The 17,685-nt window shown below is 41.7% G+C and overlaps 1 protein-coding gene across 3 annotated transcripts in view; it reads left to right on the top strand.

Annotated features, from left to right (window-relative positions):
• LOC138114193 (BEN domain-containing protein 5) overlaps nt 1-17,685 on the top strand; it is an 888,499-nt gene that overhangs the window by 534,443 nt on the left and 336,371 nt on the right. Inside the window, exons 1-2 of one of the 3 annotated variants that reach the window (XM_069023364.1) lie at nt 2,263-2,630; nt 16,246-16,379. The exons of 1 other annotated variant lie outside the window; for it this stretch is intronic. In XM_069023364.1, coding sequence (XP_068879465.1) covers nt 2,411-2,630; nt 16,246-16,379 — 354 coding nt within the window. In that variant the 5' untranslated portion in view covers nt 2,263-2,410. Of the gene's footprint in view, nt 1-2,262; nt 2,631-2,883; nt 3,054-16,245; nt 16,380-17,685 lie in introns of those variants that run through there. One more of the 3 variants, XM_069023366.1, reaches the window with a different exon arrangement.

The following is a 17,685-nucleotide window of genomic DNA, read 5'->3' as shown; positions in this document are numbered from 1 at the left end:
AGGCAGTGTACCCAATCCCTCACTGGCCACTGAACTTAGCAGGACAAAACTGTCCTTCACATAATTTTACCAGTGTCCATGGAGTAATTCCAGCAATCAGCCTGTCCTGTTGTCTCTCTGCAGCTCCCTGTACCCCACTGTAACACGAGGTAGAGGAGACAGCAGTGCTACAGCAGCTGTTCTTGTTTGATCAGGAACACAGTCCTTGCTGGAATTTCATTTCCCTTGCAGACACGCTACTAGAATACATTTGTCATCCATACTTTGTAGCAGGCTTATATTTGCCTGTAATTACACACCAGTCTGGCAATACTTTATTGTTAACATAAAGTACTGCCATTTAAATCCCCCATCTTAAACGGAAGTATTTGCAAAACTCTGTAATTGCTAAAATAATAAAGCTGCCATTACTGTATGGGAAGTTTACAGCTTGTTGCTGAAATACTTACATTGGCTTAACTACACCTGTATGGATTCCTTATGTTTTCATGTGCTGTTTAAGACACATTTCTGCTGGGCACAACCAAACGTTTGTGGCACTTTCACAGGATGGCTGAGGTTGGAAGAGGCCTCAGGAGCTCACCTTATACAGCCCCTGCTCAAGGGGCTGCCCAGGACCATATCCAGATGCTTTTGAGTTATCTCCAAGGTTGAAAACTCCACAAGCTCTCTGGGAATCAGTGCCAGTGCTCAGTCAAAACTGAATTTCATGTTTTCCAGCTTGTGGTCTGTCCCCATGTATGAGGAAGTCTATAAAAGATAACCAGGAAAAACAAGCACAGTGTGGTTTTACCCAGTGCAATGGGCACAGATAGTACTGCAAACGCCCAGGGATATGAAAAACAGAAAAGACAATGTATTTTGGTTTCATTTGTGTTAGTTTTTGCAAACAAAAAACTGGTAATGTCCCTCTCTTGTACTCATTCTGTGATTTTTTTTTTAATTTTTATTTTTACTTTAAAACACTTCTCCACATACGATTGTTCTGTTCTTAAGTCTGGTTGGGTAAAACAGACCTCAGGACTAGAAACAGCAGTAAGAGTTTGCTCTGAACCATAAGCAATGTTGCCACGTTACACCTTTCATACATGAAGCTCAAAACATCCATATTCAGTATCTAAGAGTCTGCAAAAGTTTGGGAATTTGTGCTAAAATTTGCGCCGTCTCTAACCCTTGTTCTGACACAGCTGCACAGCATTTTTCAGCTCTCTGTGCTCTTTTGGGGAAGGATGAAGGAGCTTTGTGCTCTTCCAGCAATCCCTAGGGCACGGAATGATGGAGTGCAGGTGGTTCTGCGTTACCAGGAGGACGTTCAGGTAAAAACTGATGCTCAAGTCCAGTTGCCAAGTGGCAGATGAGTGTGGGGTTCTGTGTTGTGTTGTCTGGCCAGGAAGGATCCACTCTCCTGGCTCAGGTCCCTCCTGCTGCCGCTTTTCCCTACACTTGCTGGCCCTGCCCTGGCCCTCAGAACAAATCCCACTGTTTGTCACTCCTCTTTCTTCCCCTCCAAAGGTGACCACCAACTTGAACAGAGGGATGGAGCACCCCTCCAGTGAGGAAAGACTGAGAGAATTGGGATTGTTCAGCCTGAAAAAGTCTTAAGGGTAACCTAATTGTGGCCTTGCAGCATCTGAAAGGAACTTAAAGATGGGGAGAGACTATTACAAGAGCATGTAGTGACAGGACAAAGGGAAACAGCTTCAGGTTTAAAGAGTAGCTTTAGATTGGATATTAGGAAAAAATTCCTTAGGGTGGTGAGGCCCTGGTACAGGTTTGTCCAGGGAAGTCATGCATTCCATTCCTGGAACTGTTCAAGGACAGGCTGGATGGAGCTTGGAGGAACCTGGTCCACTGGAAGGTGTCCCTGCCCATGGCAGCAGGGCTGGAACACGATGATCTTTAAGGTCTCCTCCAACAAAAGCCACTCCACGATTCTCTGGAACAAAACCCGTTTCAGCGGCACACGTGTACGGGGTTTTCAACCCGGGGGCAAAAAGAGCTTCCCGAGGCCTTTTCCTGGGGCCGAGCTTGAGCAAGGCCGAGGGTCGAGATCAAGGAGCCGGGACCCGTCCCGCGGGCACAGGTGCCGGGGCAGCTCGGGCTGTGTGCCCCGCGGGGCGGTGCGGGGCGGTGCGGGGTGGTGAGGGGCCGTGCGGGGCGGTGCGGGGCCGTGAGGGGCCGTGCGGGGCCGTGGCTGCGCCGGGCACCGAGCGGGGCCGGGGCCGCGGCCGCTCCCGCTCCCCCCGCCCGGGCCCGCCCCGCTCGCGTCGCTCCGCGCTGGATTGCTCGCGCCTGGCCGGCGCCGTCTGGGGCCCGGCGGGCGGCGCGGCCAGGCCCGCTCAGCCGAGCGCAGAGGCGGCCGCAGGAACAATACGGCGGCGGGCGCGGAGCCGCGCGGCCGCCCCGCACCATGTACGCGTTCGTGCGGTTCCTGGAGGACAACGTGTGCTACGCGCTGCCCGTGTCCCGCGTGCGGGACTTCAGCCCCACCTCCCAGCAGGACTTCGACAACCAGAAGGTCTACACCGTGTACCGCAACCCCGAGGAGGCGGCGGACGAGGACGACGAGAGCCCCGGCGAGTGGGGCGACCGCCTGCTGCTGCACAAGGCCCAGATCCTGGCGCTGGCAGGTGAGGGCGGGCCGGGCCGCAGGGGCGGGCGGGGGGGGGCCCGATGCCGCCCCCTCCCCGCTGAGGGAGGGTGAGAGGGGAGGGGGCGGCTCGGGCGGGGGGGGGGGCGCGGGGCCGAGGGTGGGGAGGGGCAGCTCCGAGCGGCCCCGGGCCCGGGGAGGGGGCCAAGGGTCGGTTTCCAAAATAACCGCGAGCCCCGTGATGCCCTCCGTGATACCCGGGAGGGGGACCGTGGAAACAGAACCAAAAAAAAAAAAAAAAAAAAAAAGTTTAGATTTTTGTCCACGGCTTATTTATAGTGCATGGAGTCATTTGTGTACCTTTGCAGTTCTTGCCAAATTTGAGGGGTACTGTTTTGTGTCCGCTTTGTTAGTTTAAGTGACTTCATAAATTGGAAGGCAATAGTGGAAACCAGACCTCCAGGTACTGCTCTTGTTAAGCGTGGGCTTGCTGCATTTGGTTTGTTTCATGTTTAAAGATAACAAATGTTTCCAGGCTAAGCGGACCAATTAAAGCGTACCCTAAGAAAGAACCCCCTATTTTGGCCATGTGAAGGAGTTCAGCCCTTGTGAGATAGTACTGTTGTTACATTGTCCCTAGACAGTGACTCTTTGGCGGAGTGTTTCCTTGAAGACTTTGCGTAGTTTCCTTGCTGCCATAGTCATAGTTGACATGGAAAGGAAGTTCGGTGGTTGGAGCAAATTGCTGGTTAGTGTGGACTTGCCCAATGGGCTTTTGAAGGACAGCAATGACCATTTGAAATGTCAGCCTGGGTAGCAAAGAGGATACTGGGTTCTCATCCTGACTTTTCCACTTTGGGAGAAGTACTGGTTATGTCTATTTCCTCGAATATGGAATGGGCTTAAAAACTCTTTTGTTTAGTATTGAGCTCTTGGAAGGCAGTGCTGAATTCTGATACCGTAACTTGGTGTTAAAGTCATGCAAAACTGTTCTTTTTCTAATTTTACTTTTGAAAGTTAACAGTTCCTAAGCCAGTTTAGCCTGGTCCGGTTTGTCTCTGGCTCAGCCAATCACTTTTGCCATTATCCTGTTTCTAGCATTGGCCATAAACTGATACCCCAAAAGAACAGGGAACAGCCAAACATGAGTTTCCCTGTAAAGCTTTTCCAGTTTCTGAGTATTTGCAACTCCAGAAGTTCGGGAGAACTAGTTAGGCAGTCCAGCAGAGGAGTGGAGTCTACTGCTAAGTTTTTGTTGTCCTGTGCCAGCCCATGTTTTGTCTGTCCTGTGTGTGGCAGAGGAGTGCATGTGAAGTGTTTCTTGCAGATTTCCTGTCAGATCCATGGAAGACAACAATCTCAGCATCCAGGGTTTGCATGGCCTCTTCCAAAGGCGGTGTCCCGTTGGACTTCACCTTCCTCTGCCCCACTGGGGAACTGCAGCAGCAGTGCCCTTTCAGTTCCTCGTGTCCATCTCAACATAGCTGAAGTTCTTCAGAGAGATATTTAGAAATAGACACTTAGGTCACATGTTGAACCCGCCAGGTTGCCTCAGTTTTCCAGCAGGAAGTGCTTATTTCTGCCAATTCCCTTGTTCCAGGCAGAGCCTGTGTCTACCCAAGATGTGCTCCCCTGAATTCTTCTTTGCAGTTTCTCTTTGTTTCATGTCTCTTGAACCAGAACAAACCAATATATGCTGTTTCCTCCAGAGAACAGGACTTGTTACCTGTATTAGTGATTTGCACTAATTGCTCTCCAGAGATTCCAATTTCTGCAGGAAGCTCTCCTGTTGAGCCAGGAAAGCAAGGAAACACATAGCTATCTTTATTACAGCTGTCACATCTCAATGTATTCTGACTAGATCTGTGTTTTCCATGCTTGGAAAACGTCTCACCTGAACACCAAATGAATCCTGTGCTTCTTTCCATGCTGCACCATGTAAAAATACCTTAGGTGAATTCAACGGGAGTTGTACACAAAGGGTTGCTTACTTCTAAAGTTGTCATTTCTCCCCAAAATGTTAATATTGGTGTTTGTTTTTATTGTGGCTAAAAAACTTTGGAGAAAAAACTTGGTCTTGCATGAAGACATCATAGCACAATTTTTGCTTGATAGTGACCAAGTCAGATTAAGATAAGTTTTTATGGCAAACATTGCAAGTGTTATGTTATACAAATTGCTTATTTAATTAAAAATAATTTCACAAGTCTGCAATAACGTTTCACATACCAGTACAGAACTTTTAATTCTAAAGGTTTCCAGCCTATCTTGGTAATAAGGTAAATAATGTGTATAAAGTTGCTTTTATATTTAAAATAAACATAGTTGATTTTGAATTTTTTGGAAGGAACCCTTAACTGCACAAATCATATATCAATGACTAAAAATTTACTGCTTTGGTCCAAGAATTCCCTGTTAGGAACAGGTTTCAAGATCAAATTTAGGCTACAGATACTAAATTAAACAAACAACAAAGAAGGAATAAAAAGGGAAAATGGTTTTTTTAAGCCTGTTCTTTTACAGTTTGAATGGTGACCAATTTTCTTCCACTTACCAAGGCTGCTCAAGTAAGAAAAGTTCTAGCTTTTTACATATATTTGCATGATCAAACACTCTCCATGCAGTGGAAATTAATCATAGTTTGAGAAGCAGATCCATTTGTTTTTCCTTTCTAGCAACTTAAAAAAAAAAAGGAGAAGAGAAAGAACACAGATACAAGACCCATATTAATGTCTTTTTTTTTTCTTTTGAAAATAGTTTTTCTTTCCTATTATGTCTGAAGAAATTTAGATACCTTTCAACCTTCTACCCTTGTAATTTAGGAATTCACACGGGCCTAAGTACAGGTTTATACCCATAATGCAAAGCTTTATTGGAGCATTGGTCGTGTAAAAAGTTCATAAAACAATTTTCCTCATTTGAGAGAGTCTAGAAGCAATTCTTTGATCCTTTGTGGTGAGGTTGGATGGTTGGAAGGCAATGCAGTTGTGAGGGATATTGTTGCTGCAGAGCAGAGAGAGCTGCTGAAAAGGCATCCTAAGTTTAAAAAGGAAAAATAAAAGAGGGAAGTGTGTTGGGACATGCTCAGAGCATCAAGTAACTGTGAGAGACTTGGTGTGCTGTGGACATAAATGCTGTTGTCTTTTATTCTGTGGTGAGTAGTATGTGATAGTGTTAGAGAAGAGTGGTAGATGAACTCTGAGCAGCTGTGCCTTCCCTTGTGTCCCTGTGTGTGTGGCTGAGACTGCTGGGATGTGCTGGCCTGGGAACCTTCCACTTTTTCAAAAGTTAGCCACAGACTAGGGCTCAAACCAGAAAGGTTGACCTGACTCAGTTCTAGACCTTCAGCCACAGAAGGCACATTAAAGGGAATGTCTTGTGCCTTAAGAAGTTCACCGTTTGGGTACCAGCAGCTGATGCTATGTAGTAATAAAGGAATAATTTTACTTGCCTCTTGAATAGAAAATAGAAGTCAGCAGACTGGAGTTTGACTACAGAGCAGTTTCTTGAGGTGACGTTAGCTGGTTGAGAATACAGAAATAGCAGGCGGCTTTTCAGGAAGAGTTTGAGTCTGTCTTTCTGATCATCCACACCCTTCCTTTTTCTTCTTTTCTGTCCTCTCCTCAAAATTCTCCAAAGCTGTTTTTTTTCTGGTTCCTCTTCTTTGCACACTTATGCACTTGCAGCTCTTCCACACTTGTCCAATAGTCCCTGGCAGAATGTTGTCTGTGAGCATATGCACCTTACAGGAGCATGGCCTTTAGATGACTCCACTGGAGCTTTTTCTTTCTTTTCAAAGTGATAAATAAATATTAGGTGGAATGAGCTGAGTTTCAGGGACTTCTAAAAGTTCCCTACTTCAGGCTATGTTTGTTAGCAAGTTAATAATGACTGTCTTCTCCTAGGAGGTGTTCTTTCCTGACTACAGTAAATAATTGTGCTCTCTAGCTGCTGCCCTCAACATTTCCCACGCACTATCATAGCAAACATATCTCCATCAGATTCTCATCAGCAATTCCTTAGCTGCCACAGCAAATGTGTTAATACCTGTGTGCATCCCTATAATTTCTTGCCCCTTTATAAAATGTTATGCTCCACTTTTTATTGGAGTAGGTTAGGTGATTTGTTTTTTTTTTTTAGTTTTAAGAGCCTGTGCAGCTCACGGTGAGATAAGTTACTGTGTATTTCATAAGGATGTAAAATCTCTATTCGTAGAAAAATTTTAAATTAAGTGTTTCTGGGACTGAGTTTTGAGTAAGGTTAAGAATGTTTCAACTTCTTACTGTGTATCCAAGCTTCTTTGCTATGGATCATTCATGGAGGAAAGACCCTTTGTCAAATTCTGGAATAGGTGAAAAATGTGCAATACAAGATTTTTGATTATATCAAGAATATACAAAATTCAGGTCAGGAAATTGTCTTGATGTATAATATTTAAGTCCAAGCTTTTATTGGTATTTCTGTAATCTTGGGCTTCTCCATGGATTTTCTCCTCCTTGCATCATTCCAACAGCTTGAGGAGTTGGAGTATGTAAAGCAGGTCATAGCCGTGGCCACTGTACCCATGCTCCCTCCCATGTTCCCTCCCATGTTCCTGCTCACTCCATGTGTCCCATTTCCTTTCCCAGGGCAGTCAGTAGGGTGAATGAACCATTGTGGTAGGTGGGACAGCTGACTTTTTGTTCCCAGGAATCTCTGGGTCTGTCCCCTATCAGCATATATTGCTTGGATGGTGTGCAACAGGGACCTGGGCAGAAATGGCACCAGGAAAGAAGTCAAAGCACCTGCAGCTGCATCCCAGGTGATCCCAAGGGTTGCCCCGAGTAAAGAAGTGCCAGGAAGAGGCTGTGGGAAACCTCCCAGTACTGGTAGTGGTTCCTCACAGGCTCTTTTTAATGTATTTGATTTTTCCTGGGTTGCTTTGGGAGTTCTTGGGAAGAGCTTTGGTGTCACTGCCCTTGAGCAGCAAGTCCAGCTGTCCCTAATGGTGGTGTCACCTCCTGTGCCTGTGCATCAGGTCTTGCCATGCCAAGGGCCCACTCCAGTCGCTGAGAGAAACTAAGCTGAGCAGTTTAGGCAGTGCTGAAGTAACCTTGTTCATAATAGCATTTTTATTTTTTTTTTTTTTTAATTTTTACTGTGATATTTGACATGCATGGCCTACTTTGTCACATACTTAGCTGACGTGCTACTGCTGTGTTACCTTCTCAGCAGGTAAAAGAGCTGGCTGTAGGCAGAGGTTCAGCAAATCATTTTGTATAACAGAGTAACTAACTACTTCACACTCCTAAATATAGTCCTGAACACAAGTGTGGCAGTATTCATGAAAAATATTTAAAGCTAAATTTCACACTCATTTTGTATTTGATCCATTTCTGGTTTATTTTTAACTCATGTAAGATGAAGGGTGGAGGTTTTTTTCCCTTCTTCTAAATCCTAGTGTAGGAGCATACGTGAGATATGAAGGACTTGTACAAAGGCACAATTTTGTGGGGTCTTTTGGGTGTAGTTTCTGTTTGTTTAGTGTTGGAGTCTTCGTATGCCACATTGACACAAAGCTTAAATGGCAGCAGCAAAAAGATTTTGGAACTTTTAAAACTGTAGCTGCTAAGCAGTGGTTTGGAGTAACCCTTATGAGAGTGGTGATGTCATCAGCAGGCTAAAATGCCAGTAAAAATTAATTTAAAGGCTGGGATTTTTCTGTGGAAGAAGATGTTGCACTTCCATTTAATTTCTTCCTTTCCTGTATTACCCTGCTTATTCTGAATGTACATTGTTTGTTTGTTTGTCTTTAACCCTTCTCAACTGACCTGCTTGTTCCTCAGTCACATTTGCTTTTTGCTTCACCTTAATAGTCAGAAGTCATCATCTAATTTATTTTTATAACATAAAGACATACAGATGACCTACACTATTGTTTTTCTTGGTCTTAGTACCTTATGTTGCACCACTTAACACCAGTTATGCTTGTAAACGTTGTATAAGCTTAGCTAGCATACAGTAAAAACATGAACTTCAGGATTTTAATAAAATTGTCTTCAAAGATAATATGGTTATGGTAGCTATGGTAACTAAAACTAATTAAAATATGCTAAAATTTGCAGAGGAGTGAAAAAGGAGAAATATGTAAGTTAATGTTTTTGTTTTCGTAATTTAACAGTAAAACATTTTTTTTCCAGTCTATTGTGTAAGTGCCAGTCAGTCAATTATATGTGTTTTTAAAGAATTCCTTTAGAAATAGTAGAGGCTGAACCACATTGTAATTTTTGTATGTAAACTGAAAAAATGCATAAATCTACCCACTATTTCCATAGTAAGCTTATTCCTTGGGCAGAAATACTTGTGGAGGCTTCCTTGAGTGATCTCTGTAGGCTTCTGCTTTATCTGCTGGACAGCTTGTGGGCAGCATCTCTGTGGCTTTGTGGCCTGTGTGATCATGAAATCATCACAGGGTTTGGTCCTAATATAATTGTACAGTCTAATACAGATGGACTGGTGAGGGCAGCCAGATTGACAAATTGTAGCTGTCATTGAGACTGATGATCTCTTTGAATGAACTTTTGAACTTCTGAAGAAATATATAGCATTTGTTGTAAAGATTTTTTGTGAAATATTTATCATGTTCCAATTTTTGAAAAGTAATTCCCATAGTTAGGTTTCATGTGTAGGTGCAGAAGAAAGATGTAAAGGATGGTAAAGGATGGCATTTTCACATCCTGCTTGTTTTCAGGGTTTCTTTTTAATTTAATGGTAATGCTGTACTAGTGTACTTGTTTCAGAAAGGATTAAGAGAGTTGTTCCATAATAGTTGTAATCCTTTGTGTTTGACATGTGCAGAGTATTGTACAAATACTAACAATCCGTACAACACTTCAGTGGGCTAGATGGGGACAGTAAGATGAAAAGTTTGAATTATTCAAGGTCAGTATTTAAGTAAATATTGTATCCAACATTAAAACTATCCTCAGTCTTGTACAGAGCATGATTTCCTGTTTCTCAGCATAGTCTTTTCTTAACTTGATTGTCCAGCTCCATCTGTTTGTGCTGCAGCCAAGTTCTAGGACCACTAAAAGTTAAATGAAAGGCAGAGTTTTGCTGACAAAGAATGACGACTATTTTTAGTTGTATTAGTTTGAGTCATGTTGCCTTTGGTTAATTATTTTTGATGAGACTTTGTGTTCACTTCTGAACTGAAAAATAGATTTCATATTAATAATGGAAATTAAGGAAGAAAATACATGTAAGTTTTTCTTGCAGCACAGGTCTGACATATCTGGGCTGATACTCAAGACTGTAGATCTGAACAATCTGCTGATGAGTGAGCACATGAAAAAGGAGGATGGTAGAAAACACTTGAGTTTCTTCATGTGCAGTAGAAATTTGACTACAAATAGGTGGCCATATCACTAACTCTCACTCCTACCAGAATTAAACTGGGTATCTCATTGACACCTCAACATTATTTGCTTCAGTAGCTGGCATGATAGGTTTTTTTTTAGTTTTAGTTTGTTTTGGGTTTTGTGAGAGCAGCAGCAGGTCCATGCTCTGTGCATTTACTTGTATTAAATATTAATGGACAAGAGCCAGTCTTGATCTAGGACTTCAGAGAGAATTTAAGAGGTTTATGTAATCTGTGCTCTGCTTCTGTAGGATTTTGGCTCCTTAATCTTTCTCTCCCTTCTTTAGTGCCTTTTTACAAAGCAGATGTGGCTTTCTCTCCATCATCAGTGAGCAGTCTTGGTTCAGGCTCCTGGCACACCATCCTTCTTACCCATCATCTCTAAACCTGTCAAGCAGTGGTTTAGGACCTTTCTATCTTGCTTTTCCCCAGTTTGATTAAGAATTATTTTCACTCTGTTTCCAATTCTTTAGACTTTATTGAAATTCACTTCACAAGATTTAGCAGGCTTTTGGGCCAGTTCCTCAAGTGCATGTCTTCACCTTCCTGTGCTTATCGGCCCTGCCTGTCACACTGCTGCTTGATGTGTTGTTCTTCCCTGACTTCTTTGCTCACTCTTCTTTATGCTCTGAAGACAACCTTCCAGTCACTTATTTGTGTGTTGCTGTCATTTTCTGGCAAAGTGCTGCAGAACTACTTAGTTCTTCAGTTTTTGGGAGTGATACAAGTATGCCCAGATGATGGCATCTCTCAGCTCTGCCTTTTTATTGCTAACTTTTCTCACTTACATTTTTTTGTCAGCTTCCCTTTCTGACACCCTTAGCAGAAATCTTTTTCAGCTTATGCTTAGGATGTCCCAACATATTTTCCTACAATTTTTGTCCATTTATCTTGAATTTGGAGTCAAGAGGAGGAATAATCTCGTTTGTCATTCCCAACCCAAAATCTGGCTGTCTCTTACATGCTCCTCATCTGCTTCGTTGCTTACACTCATCTCTACCTTTCTGTCCAACTAAATATACTTCTGAAGTGCTTTCACTGTGCCCAGTGTTTATTTGTGGAATCTTTTTCTCTGTCCTTCCAACAAAGCTCTCTTCTAGTCTGCAAAAAAAAAAAAAAAGAAAAAAAAAGAAAGAGCAAAACAATATAGTAAATTTTACTATCCAAATCCTGAATTGATTGTGCCAGCACGTGGTTGACCCCTCTTTTGCACATTCCTCCCTTTTTTAGCTGCATTGAGTTTGGTGGCACCTGTCCTGTTCAAATAACTGCTGCATTTCCACTGCTGTCTGTTGCCCTGTGTTTGTTACTGTCATTCTCAGTTTCTTCTTTGGTAGTGGTTGTAATCTCAGTGTTCTCCTAGATCAGACATGTTTTATATGAGGCACACTTCTTTTTGCTTTGTATCCTGAATATCTTCTGAGCCTGCAGGATCATTACATTTTCTGAAATCTTCTTCCTGTTCAAGTCCTCCTTTAATGTTTGCATTAAATTAGGTAAGAAAGTAATTTATAGTTCTTTTTTTTTCCCAGCTTCAAATAAGCTAGGTGGGGTTTTTTTATTATTATTATTATCATGCTGTTTTCCTTCTCAGTCACAGCAGTACTGAATATTGTTTATTTGTGTGTAAGTGGCACTTAGGAATCTATGCCCTGTTGTGCTTGGCGTGTTTGCTTTAAAACACCACATACACCTTTGGTTATGGGATCTTTGCTTTGGTTCTTTTGCATCTTTTTCTGACCTGTAACCAGTGCACAGCCTGCAGAGGCAGGTGAACTTAGCTCCTCTGTAGAAGCAACCTGGCTGAATCAGTAGCAAACCAGTTCAGTGCAGCAGTGTGTGGGGAATCTTGTGCAGGTGTTGTCCATATGTGCTGGGTACATGCCTGGAAATGGGAAGGCTGATGGTAAGTTTTTTCATCTGTCAGCATATCATTTTTCACAAGGAGTGGAATTTTTTTGAAGGCTTAGGGGAAGGACGAATTCTGTTCAAGGTTCTTTCATTTTATTACTGTAAGATTTATAGCATTGCCAAGCCCCTTCTTTGGACTGATACCAGACCTGCCATCCCTCATCCATTTGGAGTGCAGATCTCTCTTCCTTTATTTTTCCAGCTTTTATTCCAAAGATGGAAAAAAAATCAGCATTTGAACTCTTTTTTTGAAGGGATTAGTTAGTTCAGTCCTTATTTCTAAATTAGAAAGTAAGGAGTGCTTTAAGGAGACTTTGAGATTTTCATAGTTTTATTTTACATCCCACAATAGGGTTTTCAGTTTTAGAGCACTAACATATTTCTCCTTGGATTTAACCAAATCCCTGCCCTGTTGAAGTTGCTTTCTCTGCCTCAGTTCCCTGCCCCTCTAGACTTGAAGCTGTTACCTATTGGCCTGGATCCACCTATCGAGGGCCTCATTGAGGAAAGCATTCCAGGATCAGTTTATCATTTGCTAGTTGATAGAGATTCTCTAATGCAGGGTTGCTTTTTTGGCTTTTCTTTCTTTGAGCACTGCTGAGGCCAAAAATCTCCCCAGGCACTTTTTTCTGACGGCCTGTTCAGCTTTGGGAGAAGCCTGGACGGGGAGAGACGCTGTCACGGGCCCTGGCTCTTGAGGCCTGCGCTTCACTACAGTGAGGAGTTGACTGCCAAGATCTCTCCAAGTCTGACCTTTTCTTGGAGTACAGTTATTTCCAGCATGCTTTACTCTTTATCTTGAGTCACAGAATACCAGGTTCTCTGTGAACAAAAGCAATTTTTCCTAATATACGTGTGTCTTTCAGAATGTCCCTTCCTAAAGAACAGAGGGAATCCATTCTTGTGTCGAGCATCCACCCTGCATATATTGTTTCTAGTACCTAATTAAGTATGTTAGGTGCTAGTTCTCAGTAATTGATATCACTGAACTCATTGCATATCTAGGGAAAACCATAGACACAACTTTATAACAAGCTGATCATAGCACCTAGGGGAAGGTGTAATTTTTAACTTCTAGCAAGGTTTAAATGACTGGGAACAAAGTCCAGACAAGTGATTTGGGTCATTTCAAAATGGGGCTCTGAGCTACAATGCTTTTAGGCTGCCCTTCTCTCTCTTCTGTAGCCCCAGGCACTGAATTGCAGCTTGTCCATATATTTGGTTCCTATCCTGGTTTTCTTCTGGCTCAAAATCACAGGTGTGTTGTTTTTTGCTGGATTTTTGTTTCGTACCCATCTTTTGTTTGATGGCACAACAACAGACAGAGAATCCTAAGGAGAACTGCTTATAAATGCATGTTCATGTTTCTCCTACCCTTCCCCCATGTCTCCACTCTCTTCCTCCCACCCCTTCCCAAATTCCATTAATATTAACAGAACAAGAGCCAGAACTCCAGCATTAATCTCAAATTCAGAATGAGATTTTTCTGGCTCTATCTGCAGCTAATGCAGAAGACAACAGAGGTTAGAAATGCACTTAAAAAAAAAAAGAACAAAAGGCCTTTTCATATTCAACACACTGAATGGATTGTGTTAGGTAGAAATAAGCTTTCAAAGACCTGAGCATATGTAAAAAAATATTAATATGTATTGTTGTTGGAAGGCAGAGGAACATTTATTTGCTTTCTGATTACATTTAAAGTTCCTGAGCTTTAACTTACATAAACTCATTGTTTCTTCAAATTTTGTGTGTGGAGAAAAGAGTTCATTTTTTCAGCTTACTGGTTCATGTATAGATAAGCAGTAAAACCAAAAAGTCAAATGAACAGAAAGAGAACTGTGTTGATGGTTACATGCCAGCAATGTACAAACTAAGCATTTGTAAGGAGATGTATAAACAAACTTCAAAACCAGTGAAGTTTTGCAAACATAGATTTCATAGGCAAACTGAAATTGAGTGGAGAGTGAAGAGAATGAAGACTTCAGATAATTTTCATTTGTTTTCTTTGACCCTAAACTAAGTATTTTCTTTCATTTTCAGTGTTAAGTGCATAGAATGTGTTATTAACCTTTATGAATTGACTTTAAAAGCCAAAATCAAAGATAAATATTACTGTTCTTCCAGATAGTTTTTGTTTTAATGTTGGTTTGTTCACTGGAAAGTATTTGCTGACTTCTGTAGTCTGCACAGGCACGTACTCCTCTGTGACCCCTGTCTGTGGTTGCTCCAAGAGTCGCTTTTCCCTGCCATGGGAAGGATGGCTCATGTCCCTGTCTACTTGGTGTGGGGTTCTGGCTTCTGGTGACCTCAGCGAGCTGTCAGCAGACAACTTTGTTAACTGTGTCAAGTAATGGATTGTGTCCATCTGGTTGTGAAGCCAAGGGTTATTTCAGAGGATAGAAACTGATCTGAATTCTTCAAATAGAGAAGGAGGTCATCTGCATGTCCTGTAGAAGGTGCTTTGGCAAAGCAGTCTGGAGCAGTTGTCTCTGCAGTATCCATGTGCTGCTGTTCCTCCAAGGAATTGAAAGAACATATTTTAGCAAAGGATTCCTCAGTCTAGCCAATACCCTGAAATACATGAACACAGAAGAAGTTGGTGGTTTTCTTTTTTTGCCCCATTCAATATGGATTCATTTATTCTTAAATTCCAAGAAAATACCCAATACCCTTCAGTCTATCCTTTAGTCTGGAAGTTTGTGTTTGTTTTTTTTTGGGAAGGGCTCCCTTATTTTCTTCTCATCTCTTTGGCATTATAATTTGCGTATCTCACTTTTCTGATGAATCTACATTTTCCAAATAAATGAAAACATAGGGGTTTATTTTTCAAAACTGAAACGGTTGGATTGCCTTTTTATTTGACTGGGATAAGCATCCACAATGCTCTGGGGAATGGAGAATGATCTAAAATAAGCCTAGCTGTTTTTTGTTGTTTATCTGTTTCTTTTTGCATCTGTCTTAGTATTTATTGCTACCATCTGCGTTTCATTTCAGGTTGTCTAATGTCTTATTCTGCATGTTCTTTGCCTATTCTTTTTACATAGCCTTGGGCTGTAATATCACCATTTGCCTACAAGAGATCCATTTCTATCTGTAACAAAATGAATTGCATTCATCTGTGTAATTCATTTCTAATGAATGCCTTGCTCCTCATTAAACAGTGATTTACCTTTGTTTCCCTTTCCTACACTGTCAACACAAACCATTTTGAGGTCCTGTGGAGAGATGCTAATTTGAGGAAGCAAAAGTCAATGCAACTAAGCACTCACAGGGGCCATCCTCCTTGGCACTTTCAAAAATATTCATGGGACACTTTGCAGAATACAATTTGCAGGTGGATGAGAAGACTCAGAATGTTTTCCTGTTCATAATCTCTCCGTGTATGAAGGCAATGCTTGGCAGTTTAAATGCATTTCTCCTTGACACTCTCAGGAACAGGTGAATCTTTTCAGACCTTGTCTGTTCTACAAGAATTTTACCTGTCACAGGCACATTTTGGGAGACTGTACTCTTGGTTCACTATCCCCTCTCTACCTTTTCAGGAATACTAAAATATTTTCAATGTATTTTCAGATTAATATTTTTAAATACCTAATTTTGAGATATGTCAAAATGTTACAGACTTGAAAATGTTTTGCTTCAATTTTTTAATGAGATGCAAAGATTCATATAAATATTTATTGGCTGTGCCAATAGTATCTAAAGGAGCAGGATGAATACCATTAATTCATGAAATAGGGGTTGTGTAGTAATTTTGTTACAGATTTGGTTCTTATGCAACTTTTGTGTAATGCACTTTGAAGCTCTCCAGCAACATTCCTTTTTCCAGCCCTTTGCAGAACAGCAGAATCTGCCATGTGTGCAAATAGATCTGTGCTGCTGACAGATGATGGTTAGAGTATGGGGTGAATTACCAAGTTTATTTTCACTTTAACCCTAAGCAGAGTTTGAACTGCAGCAATGGATTATGAATATGAAAATACCAGTGGTAAACATAATTTAAAGCAATACAGATGGTTTTCAGGAAGTTTGATTTACAGCCTCTTCAGCTCTTACTTTGGTGATAGTACAAGCCACTCACTGACACCTTTGATCACTTGAATTTAGCTTGTCATTTTTCAGTATTTATTCATGTGTTGGGGCAGATTGATCCCTGGCTGAAACTCTGGAACTGCCAGTGGGCATCAGTGGATTTACACCATGGACTAATTTGATCATGGTATTATGAGGGGATTGGAGCATGGGAGGTTGGGGTTTTGTAACTGGTCTTGTCTAAGTCATGTAGTATTTGGAAGTAAAAACGCTGATTAATGTAACAAAATCTTACTTTTAATATGCATTTTAGAGGACAAAACTGACCTTGAGAACAGTGTGATGCAGAAGAAAATTAAAATCCCCAAACTCTCTCTCAATCACATAGAAGAAGCTGGGGAGGTTACAGATTATGGGGAAGAAGATGTGGAGCTTAGACACAGTAAGGTACTGAAGTCTTTCTGGTTTTGTTTTTTTTCCTCCTTTCCTTTTTTTAATCTTTTTTTGCAAGTGCTTGGGGCATATTACAAACGTCTTAGCTTAAGAATTCCTGGCTTGCTTTTGATCCCCTTAAAATACTGTGTTTGGTGAAATTGGGTCACATTGTATGTGGGGGTGGGGTATGGGTTTTCAAAACCTGGCTTAAGCGCAATCAAACGTTCTCCTGTGTATACTGTCTGCACAGTGTAAGTGCCATCTGAGATTGGTGGAACAATGCTCTTCCACTTTGGCCCAGAATGCCTTAAAAGTCACCAGTACCTGACAGTACCAGCTGTTCTTGGTGGCACTTATGACATATTGCTCACTGCTTGTTTGGAATTGGAGGGGGTGCTCTGAGACTGCCCAAATACTGCAATGACTGACAAGAAGAATTGACAGGAATGTGTCACTCCATTATAACTCCCAGCTGCCTTTTTAGGTTCAAATGCCAGAAACCCACTACGGAAATGTATTTATTTTTTGATATAAAATTATTTCTTTAAAAGTCTGCCAACCTTCAGAGTAAGATATTGCTCTATGGCTTCATGTGTTTTGCAGCTGCAGGAGTGATATTAGTACATTTCCTTGTGGTGGGCCAGCTGTTTTTTTAATTGTTAAAATTTTTTTTAGAACATGAATGACGCAGGTGTAACATCAAATAATTTTGTTTCTTGCCACATTACTCATGGATATTGTGGTATGGGAATTTGATAGTGTCAGCTTCTCACTTCTAATCTGTGAGCTGCATTTGCTTTCCTTGGAGTTGCTTGGAAATTCAAATGGCCAGTAAAACTTAGTGACTTTACCTGTACTGTCACATATCAATCCCACTCTCCAGGCCCCAGGAAAGTGGTGTGATTTCATTTGTAGGGTTTGTGCAGATGACTGAAGGTAAAATTCCACTGAGAGTTCCCAGGACCTGAAGCCTCTGCAATGCAGCACTAATATAGCAGGAATCAGTTGATAAGGAAGATGAGGCTGGATGATACATTCTGTCTCCAGCTTCAGTGTTTTCAAATCCCTTTCAGTGTTTGCTGATAGCATTAGTCACTTGCATCAGGCAGTTGGGTGAACATGCTGTAGGGAGAGTCAGAGAAGGTTTTGTCTCCCAAAGTGTGGGAAGGACAAGCCCTCAGTTCACAGAACAGCATTGTGCCTGTGGTGCTTTCACCTGTGATGTCGTCACAGGTGATAAATGGAGCACACAGTTGGTTCTTTCTCTTGCTTATCAGAAAATCAATTGCTGTCAGAAATCTGAATGTTAAGGGTAAAC

This window comes from Aphelocoma coerulescens, chromosome 8, assembly GCF_041296385.1.
Source record: "Aphelocoma coerulescens isolate FSJ_1873_10779 chromosome 8, UR_Acoe_1.0, whole genome shotgun sequence".
NCBI classification, from domain to species: domain Eukaryota; kingdom Metazoa; phylum Chordata; class Aves; order Passeriformes; family Corvidae; genus Aphelocoma; species Aphelocoma coerulescens.
Note: the sequence above shows the minus strand (reverse complement) of the source record. Positions and strands in the feature narration are given on the sequence as shown.